General features: G+C 45.9%; 1 protein-coding gene across 7 annotated transcripts in view; it reads left to right on the top strand.

Annotated features, from left to right (window-relative positions):
- Nucleotides 1-7491, top strand: part of MORC2 (MORC family CW-type zinc finger 2) — a 51735-nt gene extending 44244 nt beyond the window's left edge. For all 7 annotated transcript variants that reach the window (XM_021536776.3, XM_021536774.3, XM_021536772.3 and 4 more), the window contains 8 exons: nt 59-433; nt 2270-2410; nt 2504-2558; nt 3340-3481; nt 3797-3988; nt 4083-4176; nt 5535-5723; nt 6579-7491. In XM_021536776.3, the coding sequence (XP_021392451.1) occupies nt 59-433; nt 2270-2410; nt 2504-2558; nt 3340-3481; nt 3797-3988; nt 4083-4176; nt 5535-5723; nt 6579-6647 (1257 nt within the window). In that variant the 3' untranslated portion in view covers nt 6648-7491. The remainder of the gene's footprint in view (nt 1-58; nt 434-2269; nt 2411-2503; nt 2559-3339; nt 3482-3796; nt 3989-4082; nt 4177-5534; nt 5724-6578) is intronic.
- The last annotated feature ends 5689 nt before the right edge of the window (nt 7492-13180 follow it).

The following is a 13180-nucleotide window of genomic DNA, read 5'->3' as shown; positions in this document are numbered from 1 at the left end:
TGAAGAGCAGTTCCCCTCTCTTCTACCCTTCCTCTCTCTCTACCCTCCTTTGTTTCAGCACACCCGAACTCAGCGCCCACGATCTCCTCCTTTGCCTAATGTAATCAAGAATGCTCCCAGCAGGCCACCAGGATCTTCACCTCCTCACAAATCCTGCACTCAGCTGAAAAAGAGCTCTTCAGATCGTCCAAATACCAGCTCCCCCAAGCTAGCCAGCATGCTCTTCAAGGAGGAGGCCAGCACTTCCAGGACACACCATCGCACTGTGACAGCTGGAAAGTCTAACAGCACTTTAAAAACTCTTGCTAAACAAAGTACAAGCATGAAGTCGCTCTCTGGCCTGCAGAGCCCCAAAAGCTCACGTCAGACACCCAATCCAAAAGTAGTCAAGGTGCCAACAGTAAGGAAATCTGCCTCTGGCAGATGTTTACAGGTAAGAGTCAATGGGATAAAACCCCTCAGCTCCTCACCCACTGTCCTGTAAGCCTGTCTGTTCTGTCTTGTGATACGTGCACTGTGGGCACTGCTCAGGACAAGAGAACTTCTACTTTACTCTTTGGTTAGGGTGCCATTTACACCCATTGAGAAGACTGGTCTCGTCTCTTTCCTGTTAGACCAGATGGTTCCCCCAGGGGGAAAAAAGTGTGCAGAGTGGTGGGGGGGTGAGTGTTTGCATGATGATGTAGTACCTCTAAAGCCTTCCAGAAAAGCTCATTAACTACCAAATTAAATACTAGATGTTGGGTTTGTTTTTGGTTTGTGGTTTGTTTTTTTTTTTTTTTTTTCAACTTGGCTGCATGTCGTGGTTTGACGCGGGAAAAGAATTTTCTTGGAAGGAAGAGGTCATTCCAATCAGGGGTCAGGTTTGGATACTGACACTTGGAGTGACCAATTGAAGGTGGACACATCTCTGAGAGCACAGAGGGGTTAAAAGCAGAACTCCCAGGAGAACTCGCTCTCTTTGGTTCCGGTCATCAGAGGGTACAGACCTCCCCTGCCCAGCCACAGGCTGGGTGGGGAAGGGGAAGCCATGTGGCCTGCAGAGGTAGGCCAGGGGATGAAGGGTCTGGAACCGAGCTAGGCCAGTTCCTGCAGATGGAAGGGTGGAGAACGTCTGAGATGTCTTTGTTGCCCCCCCAACCTAGGGGGAAAAGAGAGAGCCTGCAGACACCCGGGAGTTTGCCGGCAGAGGAGAAGGAGGGGAGGGGCAGGGGGAGATGCCCAGCATGGGAGACAGCACAGCATCCTGGGCCAGAGATTTCAGCCGTCCGGGGAGTCTGGGAATTTTAACCCTTTCCTGAGAAATGAAGGCTTTGTGAAATATTGCTCCTCCTCAATTTGAAGGAAAGAGAGACAGCCAGGGACCTTAGTTGTTAGGGAAAGAAGGTTGGGGGGAAATGATCGAGTGGCTGTTGGCTGGACTCTTCTTGTTAACCATAGACTGAACCAACTTCTCCTCCAAGAGAGACTGCATTTTAGGGGGATGCAATGGTGAGCCAAGAGACTCCTTCAGCAACTACCAGTTCAGGAATGAACAGAGAAAAGCAGAGGAGGGTGTGAGGATGCCCTCCGTCTTCAGAGAAGAAGAGAAGGCGATCTCTGTTCTTGGATCCCCGGCCCCAGGAAAATGGGGGGGACTGTAGTCCCAAAATGAGACACTGGACTGTTGTTCCTGTTGGTCCTTGGCAAAGCATCCTTAAAGGAGCCCTATAAGCAGTCTCTGAAGCAGTCTCTGTCCATGCACGGTGGTGAGAGCACTGTGACATGGAGAGGAGAGTGTCACACTGGCAGATTCTGGGCGCTGCCATGTGTGACATGGAAACACAAGAGGTGGCAGCCTTGTTTCCTGGGGGGTCTATGGTGCAAGGGAGACTCCTCTCTCCCCTGATGGACTCAGTATTGATTATGTGGAAGGATGAAGACTGGATTAAGGGTCCAAATGTGTCTTTCTGTGATTTATTGGTGTTGGGTTGGGGGAGGAGGAATGTTTTGAAAGGTTTTCATTTCAAATTTTGTGTGGTTTTTTTTCCCTTTATAGTAGTAGTAGTAGTAGTAGTAGTAGTAGTAGTAGTAGTGTAACAAAGTTTTCCCCTTGTTATTAAGTTTGGCCTGCTTTGCTGTTCTAGATTTTATTTTACAACATTCAATTGATAGGTTACATTTTCATGGGGGTGCTGGCATTGTGCCAGTGTCAAATCATGACACTGCAAGAAGGTTTTGTTTGGAATCAGGCTGGAATTAATAGCTAGAGCTTGTTTGCTTCCTTCAGGCCTCCAGCACTCGAAAGAGGGCCTTGAACATCCTAGAGGATGGGTCTGAGGAGGAGGGTGAGCCCAAAAAGGAGAGGACAAAACGAGGAAAATTTTCGGCAGTGAAAGAAGAGAAAGATTCCAATGAGGTGGTGGTGGAGGTAAGAGTGTGCTGGTTTCCCCAGCAGGAGGTATTTGTCAGGTGTTTATAATCTTGATGGGAGGCAACTAATGAGAGCTCTCTCTGCTCCCAGCTCACAGACAGTGCTGGCGAGGAAGAGTTGTTGGAACTGAAGAAAGCACAGAAAGGTGAGAAATGGGCCCTTGGGCTGCCACTAGTATCTGACATAGAAAAGAACTGTTGCACCAGTTAAACGTGTGATTTAATGAATGAGATTTTTAAATTAAAAATAATGTAAATTTGAATTCCAAACCCCAAGATTACTCTAACTTGCATGAAACATTTTGGCTGAGAACCGTTTGATTAGACCAATGGCAATTGTGGCGTGGAAAGGTCTGTGATGTATGATTGTATCATGTTGTCAGGGATGGGGATGGGGCTGGGCTGCAGGGTGTAGCTGATGGCATGTTCATCCATCATGAGTGGATCATGCAGCCATGCCAGCTGCAAAATGCTCAGGACTGTATCCAGTATCTGCTGCACTGCTGTGAGAGAAGAGAGACTGGGAGACCCCAGGAAAGGTGATAGCTGGGGTGGTAGTGTACAATCTGCCAGAGCAGGGCATCTTTTCAGCATGCTTCCAGAGAGCTGTCTGGAAACTGGCTCACTAGGAACATGTAGCAAATTGTCCTAGAGTCCATACTGAGACTGTAAAGCCAATGTCAAACAGCTTAGAGTACAAGAGAAACCTTCTATCTGGAATTGCCAGCTCATTTCCAGGCATCTTCATGTTTCTCAGCAGGAGCTGACCTGTGTACCCATTGTGTATTGATAGTGTCTGTACTGTTTGAGGGCATTGTCACAGGTTCAGGCATGCTCCCTGCTGAGGTGCCTGAATCTCTAGAGCTCCTGTAGAATGTGCTTTCCAGCAGCTGAATGTTTGCAAATACCTTTGCTTCCCCCTCACAGATAAGGGGCTGCACGTGGAAGTGCGTGTGAACAAGGAATGGTTCACAGGCCGTGTTACGGCTGTGGAAAGGGTCAGGCATGCAATCCGGTGGAAGGTGAAGTTTGATTATGTCCCTACAGACACCACACCAAGGGATCGCTGGTAACTATCTTGGATTTTGGAGGCTTGGGTTTTTTTTGGGAGGAAGGGCCTGTTTTTTTGCCATAGATGCTGAAGACAAATATGCTGTTGTCATGTCAGGAAACATATGAGGTCAGGACTGTCCATGGCTTCATAAGGAATGGACATGACAGACTCCCATCAGTCTGTCACTGATGTCTGCCCTGGAGGCAGCTGATGTGTGTCTAGAGGTCTGTGTGACACTTGGGTACAGGTTCTGATGAAACTATTAACCATGTTTCAGGTATGTCCAATATGAAAAAAGATTCCTGACATTCCCTTAATACTTTTTTTCAGGGTAGAGAAGGGCAGTGAGGATGTAAGGCTTATGAAGCCTCCCTCTCCTGAATACCAGGCTCCAGACACACAGCAGGAAGAGGAGGCGGTCATGGCTGAACCTTCTACCTCAGATTGCGTCAGAATCGAGCCTGACACCACTGGTCCCAGCAGCAGCCAAGAAACAGTTGACTTGCTAGTCCAGATCCTTCGGTGGGTTCACTGCAGATCTTGTGAGCTCTGCAGTCTGATTGCTCCAGTCTGTTAAACTCTCAACTCTGGCTTTGCATTTTTTTTTCCTGCACAGGAATTGTTTGCGATACTTCTTGCCTCCAAGTTTTCCGATCTCCAAGAATGAGCTGAGTTCCATGAGCTCAGAAGGGTTGTTGGCATTTCCCTTGGTGAGTTCAGTACTTCTAGAAAAGTAAGTTTAACTGTTTTCCCCACACATATTCCATTCTTATGGCAAATGTGCATCTTGCTAGTGCAGGAGTGCACTCTTGAAAAGATACATTGAATCCTTGGCAGACTAACATAGCTGAGGAAAAGAATGAGAGCTCTGAGAGATGCCTTGATTCTTGTAAGAGTTGTCTGAGGATTTTTCTAATTAACATGCATGTGTGTGGGAATGCTGTTGGCTGCTACTATCTTAAATTCTTAACCATTGCTGTTAAACTTCTAAAAAAGAGAGACCAGGTTACAGGTTTGTAGGAGGAGCTCCCAGCCTTATAATTTAACTAGAGACAATCTTAAAAATTATAAATAACAACAAATAATTATCCCCAGATTCATGCAATATTCTGAGTTGGAAGGAAGCCACAAGGGTCATTGAGTCCAACTCTTAGGTAAATGGCCCATACAGGGTTTGAACCCACAACGTTAGTGTGGATTCCATCCCTTTATTGGCCATTTACTTTAGTGTGAGAGGACATGGAAGCCAGCCCCTTCCCACTTACCCTGGAGAGCAGGTTGACTTCCAGCAAGTCAGCTGCACACCTTAAGACTTTCGATGTCTGTTTATTTGAGCACAGGACAGGTGGGACTGAGCTTCCACCAGCAGCCTGGTACTGGGAGGACCAGTGCTGGCTGGAATGAAGGGCAAGGGAACTGGCCTCTCTTACTTTTTATTCTCCAACATACCACCAAGAGAGACCTTTCCAAGGAGGCACATCTAAAAAGCCACCTGCAGATGAGCACATGACCAAAGCCAGTTCTGTTTTGCACTCCCAGACTCGCAGTGTGTGTATTGGCAGTCTCTCTCTTGTCTCCTCCACTTCTGTTAACTCAGGCATCTGCTGGCATTTGCTGGAGTTACCATTCCTGATTCTTCCATAGGACACCTTTGTTGTGTCTGGGGTTTTTGGTGAGTGTAGCTGTCCCTACCTTGCCCTGGGAGGCTGTGTTGTCTGGGTGATCTCTACCAAGGATACTCACAGTTTACAGGGGATATCAGGCCTGCAGCGTACCTGTGGGTTCTTGCTTTTTAAAGTACACTGCACCCTTAATCTAAATTCAGTCAGCTTTGGGGGCAGTTCTGGTATTGGAAGAATGTGAAAAGCTGTGTGAATTCTGTGCTGGCTGGTGTAGGCAAATCAGATGTAAATATGAGCATGGGCAGGGTGTGCAGGGACACACTGCAGGAAGGATTTGATCATGGGGTTCAGGAGTTTGGATCTTCTATAGCCTGTGAGTGCTCATGTTTTTGTGATGCTTGATGCTTTCTCTTAATGTGACATCTGTTGTGTTTTGTCTACTACAGAAAGAATATTTTAAGCAGTATGAGGTGGGTCTGCAGAATCTGTGCAATTCATATCAGACACGTGCCGATGCCCGGGCCAAAGCCTGTGAGGAAAACCTCCAGAACTTAGAAAGGAAGCTGAGGGAAACAGAAGAGAAACTGCAGAAGCTGAGGACTAATATCATGGCCCTTCTGCAGAAAGTGCAGGAGGTGGGTGAGGAGTAGCAGCAAACCATGAGCTATATCAGAGTAGCCACCTGGCTCATTCCCTCCAGGCATTACAAGTGTTTCAGTCCAGCATCTCACTGGGCTCCAGCTTCCTCAGTTGGGAGCAGCTTGGGCTGTCACTGCCCACACTTGGGATCCAGGCCCTGGAAGTCTGATGTATGTTAATTCTCACATAATGATTTCTCACTGTGTGGATGTAATGCACAGGTTCTGTTTGTTCTCTGCTGTGAGGCTGCTTGAGAATTTCCCCAGGCATAGGCAGTGCACATCAGGGAATTTTTGCCTCATTCTTGGGCAGATTCTGAACTCCACATACAGAAATGCAAACTTTTAAACAAACAATATAAAAAAGTATTGTGGTAAAATTGATGTATTAGTTATACTATGAAATTAAAATAGAAAATATATAATTAAAGCATTTAAATAAATAAACTAACTTTAAACTAAAAAACTACTTAAATAAAATCAGGATCAACCTGGAAAAGTTACTGAAAGCATCTGGAAGCAGTTTTTCCCTGTTAGGAAAACGTGCTAAATCTAAAAGAACCCCAACCAAACCTGCCTTGACCAGAATCAGTACAGTAAATCCATCACTTCAGTGAATTGTTTGAGCATGAGGTGCTGATGGGTTTCCTGTGTTGTCTTTTGGATGCTGACAGGGAAAGTTAGGGGTGCTGCCACTACAGCTGTTAGCAGCTGGAGGGTGCTGGATGTTGGAGCACAGAGGTTGTGCAGGCCAGATGTAACAGAAGGTGCTAAGCTGCTCTGGCTCCTCTTTTCTTGCCATGTTCCTCATTATTCACTTCTCACTGGTATTCCTTGTTTCTTTGGTTTCAGGACATTGATATTAATACAGATGATGAACTGGATGCATATATTGAAGACTTGATCATGAAAGGAGACTGAGCAGCTCCAATACAAGTCCTAGAGAAGTGCAGAAGAGCTGGCTGCTGCAAAGGGAGATGTGGATCTCTGTGCAGGTGGAATGGGGCAGCTGATGAGGAGAGAGTTTCTTAGACAGTGCTCATGTTGTTGTACAACTTGTTCCTTTGACTTACATGAGAAGCATTTGTGCTGTTGGCAGGAAAATTTTTAACTTTGTAATTCTCTGAATCTCTTCCTTTTGTTTATAAATATTTATTTTTAAAAGAAATGGGAACCATGCCTGATACAATGGGTGTTTTTAGTGATGTAGAAGTGTGAGTACCCTTTTGCAACTCAAGTATGTTCATATGCTAAACCCGGGAGCTTGGACCACCCAGCTTAGCTTACTGGTTCTCCAGCAAGAACCTGGTAGCAATTAAAAAAATAAGCCTTGAGTTGTGGCAGAGGGGGGTCAGGATTTTTTGTGGAAGATACTGAACTTGAGGTCGAGAAAGCCAAGCCATGAATTGGAGCTATGGAAGATGTCCTTGTATGAGTGTGAGTAGAGGGATGGAACCTCAGTGAAACTCAGAAATTTGGGACTGGCACCTGCAGTGAGCTTCCTGAACAGGAGGTTGTTGCAAGTGGGTGAAACTGCCTCCATGGTAATAGCTAAGAGGCTGAGGGTCCTTCTAGAATAGGATCACCTTCTGAACTGCTCACAGTGGGCTGTGAGCATCAGAGGAAGAATGTTGGTACTTGGGTTCTCTGCTTGCAGTCACTTTATCACTCACTTTTGCTGCTGTTTCTTTGAGACATAATTACAGCATCAGAAGGACTCCTCCTCTGCCTGACAATAAAGTGACCCCTGTTCTTTTGTCACTCCCTCAGTGTTGCTTTGATCAATTTGTTCTACCAGGTAATTTTATTATTAGAGACTCCTAATTATTAAAAAGAGGCTATTTGGAGCCTTTGGGGCCCTACACCACTGATTGGCATCTGCCCTCTGCCTGCAGCAAGGAAGACACCTGCCCCTTATCCTCCAGCTGCAGCCAGCTCCTGGTAAGCCACTTGTGGCCAAGGGGACTCAGTCAGAGTTTGTCAGCTGGTCAGCAGCTTCTCAGACCTGATTGAGGACAATGTGTCTGTGGACTCATGTTCAGAAACTGGAGTCCCGTGCAAACCAGATGGTTGTAAATATGGTGTAAAGGAAGAGGTACCCACTATCAGGGAGGTCAGGTGGAATGGACCCTTGGGGTTGATACCTGGATGTGTAATAGATGTTTTGCAGCAAACCCTTCCAAATTAAATATCTGTTGCACCAAAAATCTTTGGTACTAATTGTTCATAGTCCTGAAGAACTCCCAAGTTTCTACACACCACAGAAGAGAGGAAAGGCTTTTGCTTATTACCTGATTCCAGGCGCTTGGCAGAGCACACAGTGAGACTGACTGCTTCCATCCAGAATCTGGGCCTGACATTCCACAATAAATAAAGGTAAGGAGTATTCCCCTATCCTCATACACCTTCCTGCACAGAGGGGCAGCATTCCTTAAGCAAAGGAACAGGCTCCACCAGTCTCCATTTCCTCATACGTACTGGAGGTTTTTTTGTTGTGATAATACACTGCAGTTTCTGATGAAAATAATCTGTCTGGAGAAGATGCATTTTTTATTGAGGTGAAAGAAGTCTTTGTCCTTCCCAGAAGACAGCAGATATTCTAAAGAAGGAGATTTTGTTATACTGCAGTTCAGAGCTGCTGCTGCATACAGACTTTAATTTCTGACACCCTGAGGGCACCGGTATGGAGCTAACTGTTCTTAAATACTTCCTCAGCTTCGTGGCACAGTTTGATTCCCTACTTCTCTCATGTTAGGAAAGTGCAATTGTTTTGAGGTTTGGTTTTTTCTCCTCTGTTCTGTGCAACTTCTCATTTCCAATTGTAGCTCTTGTTTTTAATGCATTTAATTTTTTTTTTTATCTTGTACCAAGGTTTTTTGCTAGGAACAGCAAGCCAAGAACTTTTAAGTACCAGTAAAACAAGTTTTTCCTTCTCAAACTCTTTTCGGGCAATGCTCTGCAGCTGCTTTTTTCTTGAATTTGTTTCTGTAAATTTGTTAAGCAAGTCTGTGTGTAACATCAGGTTTTAGTAATACCTCTAAAACCCACAGGCTCAGAATGCCTCCAGAGGGGATCCAAACTCCTGGCTCCAAGTGGGGTATACTCCAAAGCTTTATCAAGTGGTTCAGGGCATTTTCCTGTTGAGCTCTTAAAGTCAGGGGTGGAGACTACCCCACAGCTCTGCACCACACACCACTCCCATGGGTGTTCTTCCTCTGTACCACAAAGGGATGTCTCTGTCAAATCTTGAAGGTCGTTCTAGCTGCCATCAAGAACCTGTCCCCTGCCTGTAAGCCTGTCATGACACCTCCGTCCTGCATTTAAGCCTCTTGATGTCTCAGATGTTCCCCTAAGTCTTCCTCTTTACTTTCAACTGTTTCTTCGAGCAGAAAGTTTCATTTTGCACATTACTCTTCCCCTCTCTATGGCCAGCTTAATCCCTGTTTTATGCATTGCATATTTGAAATTTCTCCCAGAGCTTTCAGCTGGGTAATTCATGCCAGCACACTTCTTCTGGTGAGGCTCCATTTTTCCTTCAAGCTCTCTGCCACATTCCCTTTGCATCTGCTTCCAAGAGCAGCAGGAACAGCAGATGATGGACGTTCTTGCCTGCGGGAAAGTAAAGACAGTGTGGCAGCGAGGGTCACTCTGGGAGAAACCAAGTGAGTCTGGGAAATTTGCCAATTCTTGATAGTTGCTGTGGACTAAAATGCTGTGGAAATGGAGAGGATGTCCTGTGTGCACAGCTCTGCAGAGGTGTAAAGTAACACTGATCTGGTTTGGATGGAGAACGCTGAGGGGTGTGTGCATGTAGTTTTGGAGGTGTTCATTGTCCCTGAGAGTTCCTCATTGGCCAGAGTTGCTTCTTATCAATGGAATGAGGAGGACTGTGTGGTTCCTGTCTTTTTGGAGCACTTATTGAAACACTTTTTATGTCTCAACCAGAGCTTTCACCTTGACTTGGTTTGAAAGACAGGTGTCTGCCAAGGAAGGCAGGAGCATCCCTTGGAATGGAGATTATTACCCCCTTCCCTCTGAATTATTTTAATTTTGAAATTAAGGTTCTTTCAGGCAAAGATATGGGCAAAGGAGCAGCAGTTCTTTACTAGCATGGATGCCAAGGCAAGCGAACAACACCTCTGGTATGAACCACAAACAGATGCAGAGACCCAGTCCCAGCCATTTCCCCTGGGTGCAGTTCCGGGCATGGCCAGCAGGGGCGCTGGTGGCTGCGGGCGGGCAGGGCGGATGCACTGGTGCTACCGCGGCTGCGGGGGGCGCTGTGGCGCGGGCTCAGCCGTCTCACTCCCATTGTAACGGTGCAGACACTGCTGGAAGGGATGGGAAAGGGCTTGTTCCAAAAACCTCCAGGGGCATTCGATCCCAGTGCCCCAGCAGGAACCTTGGAACTGGCAAGCTGAAACAGCAGGAATGAGCTCACTCAGGATAGCAAGCAAGGCAGTAGAAACTCAACAGCTGTAGCAGGAGTTGCAGAGTGTCCTGGCAGGCAGGGGGTGTGAGGTTACTGTCTTGCAAAAACACCCTGCAGCAGTAGCCAAGGCACAGCAGGGGCTGAGAGCAGCAGACTGGCTCACAAACTGGGGTGGGAGAGGCTCCCTTGAGGGAAGGGGCTCAGGGATCCCAGGGTTTCCCCTGAGGCACCTCAGCAGATGGTGAAGGGTTCTGTGTTTGCTGAGGAAGGGTGCTAATAAGGCCTCAGTGCAACAGCCACTCTTATGAGCAGAGCTCCACTCAAAGGTAGGAGGCAGCAGAGTGGTTTCTGAGAAACTAGAGAGTGGGTTCTACTCCGAGAAACCCTCTTGGAGTAGAGGGTAAGAGAAGTGCAGCCAGGTGCCCTCCTCCCCTGAGCTTGGCAACTTCTTTTGTCTCTCTTAAGTACCAATCATTATATTTTCTTAGAGACAAATGGGACAAAATCCCATAAGAGAAAGAAAGAAAAAACACCAAACCCAAACACTCCCCCATTAGAGATGCAAGCAATTGCCATCACACAGAGCAGCTCCTGTGAGTACCAGTCTCAGTTTGGAGACAAATTCTGGGAGAAAAACACTCTAAAATTAGTGTTTTTCTCCAAAGAGAGAGGGCTTCAATAACTCCTCTTTCTTCTGCCAATGAGAGAAATGAATACTGGTATAAAATTTTGACAGCCAAACCGAATGGTATTTTTATATATTTTATTTTAAAGAAAGCAAGCAAACAGCGCTGGGTGGCCAGGGAGTCTCCGCTCCACTAATGGCACACGCCACTACAAGTTCACCAGAGTATATATACTGCTTTTAAGCCTACAAAGCATTTTCCAGTGTGCTTGTGTTAGTCCGAATCAGAAAGTATCAATAAGCTGGGATCAGCAATTTCATAATCTTTCCAGGTGATCATTGGCTTCCTGTCCTGCTTGTGGTTGTCTGGAAGGAGGCCTTTCACCCGTGTCTGCTACATAATTTTTGTCTGGTACTAGTGCCTCAAGCTTTTTATTATACATAAGCATTTAGTTGCTTTGTTGCAATATCCCTTAGCTTTACTACAACTTCCTCTATTTTATTCTAAGCATTAGTTGGTTTTGCTACCTCATCTCTTTACTATACTACTTCTATTTTCTTGTTTGATGCTTTATTTGGCTATTTGGTCAGAAAGTTTCAAAACCGTTGTTTGTCGTTATCCAGGGAACGTATCCACTTTCAACTGATTCCATTGCCAGTTGACACGAATCACAAAAACATTTTTCACAATACATGGGGGTGAAAATTTAAAAGAAAATTATTAATAGTAGGAAAAAAAAACCCAATAAGGGTGCCCACAAAGAACAAGGAAAAACAAAAAAAAGGAAAAGGAAAAACAAAAGTTTAAACCTTACACCACACCCCCACCTCAAAACATGGCCAAGGCAAAGATGGCAACCACCCTTCTTTGTCTATGGGGACGGGAGGAGAAAAGAGTTCACAGCAGCTGGGAACCCATTGTGTGAGAACCCTGGGCTTGGTCTGGGGTCTCACGTGGTGGTGAAGTCTCTCCTCCAACCCGTGCTCTCAAAGAAAAACTCCGCAGTCTTTTGATGTTCGGTCTCAAGGCAGTTTATTGCTAGTTATCTAACAGATTGTGTTCTCAGGCTGCGGCTGTTTGATCAGCGGCCCAGGCAGAGATGCACACACTCCTGACACCCTCACTGTCTGGTGTCGTCTTCTTCTCTCTCCCCGCCCAGGGCTGCTGCTATCTTTTATATTATATATTACATATAACATGTTTGCAGTTATTCCGCAATACCTACTACCTATATTACCAAGTGCTTTCCTACTTTAAACCAATCTGTGAATGCTAGCATCACCAAGAACGTGGAGGTAAGGAAGAAGAAGGAGGAAGAACAGGATCAGCCCACTTTCCTCCATCTTAGAACTTCTGACCCCCATGTACAAAGTAAAAACCCTCCTGTACATGTGCTAAACCCCCCCTGTACAATACTAAAAATTTTCCCCCTCTGTTTTGTAACTACTTTTACTATGCTATCTAACCCTTTGTGACTGCTTGTTCCACCTTCAAGGTTGGTAACTCATTCCATGGCTCAAACTCAAAATCACAGCTGTTTCCAGCTGCCTGCCGGGGTCTAGAATGCTTCTGACCAAGGCCTGGAACCTCTAAAAATGTTTGAGAGACATTTTGAGTTCCCACATCTCCCCTCCCTGTTTGAACCAAAAACACTTGCTTTGCCACTTTGTTCAAGGCCCTTTGAATGCACATGAAAATGCATGGCATAACAAGCAGAAGAACTACAAGCCCTATAAGAATATAAAATGCTTTTTTAAAAATTTCTTTCCACACTGGTGAGAGATCAAAAAGGTTAAAGAAATCATCCCACCAGGATCCTGTTACCTTTTTCAATTTGGTGATACTACTTTCTGTCTGTTTTATGTTTTCATGAATAGATTTTGAATGATCAGACAGGTTCATGCAGCACATCCCCTCAAATTCTTCACATCTGTGCCCATGTGACAGCAGCAAATAATCAATTGCCACCCTATTTTGAAGCACTGCTTGTCTTGCACTGCTGATACCTGTTAACATGTCACTCAGTGCAGATGAAATGGCACGACTGTGTTTGCTCAACCAGCAAGCTATGTGGTCCAGTTGCGTCAAGGCCACCCCCGATGCTGTTTGGGGTGAGAAAATTGCTACTGCAATTCTCCGAGCCTTGTCCTGTTGCAGATGATAGATAGATATGATTGTTCATAAATAATACAGCTAGGATGAGAACAGCTCTCCCAGCTGGCCGGATGACACCACTGCCCTCGGATGAGTCCTGGGGTGAAATGGACTGTTCCATCCCACCCCTCAAAAGATGTATGGCTCATCCCACACCTCTGTACCTTCCCCTAAAACATTAGTGTCTGTAACCCCATTGGCCCATGCCGTATCCCAACCCACCTAGGAGCCCCTGATAAGGG

Source organism: Lonchura striata, chromosome 18 (assembly GCF_046129695.1).
Source record: "Lonchura striata isolate bLonStr1 chromosome 18, bLonStr1.mat, whole genome shotgun sequence".
Classification (NCBI taxonomy): Eukaryota; Metazoa; Chordata; class Aves; order Passeriformes; family Estrildidae; genus Lonchura; species Lonchura striata.
The sequence above is the reverse complement of the archived record's forward strand: the minus strand, read 5'-3'. Positions and strand labels throughout refer to the sequence as shown.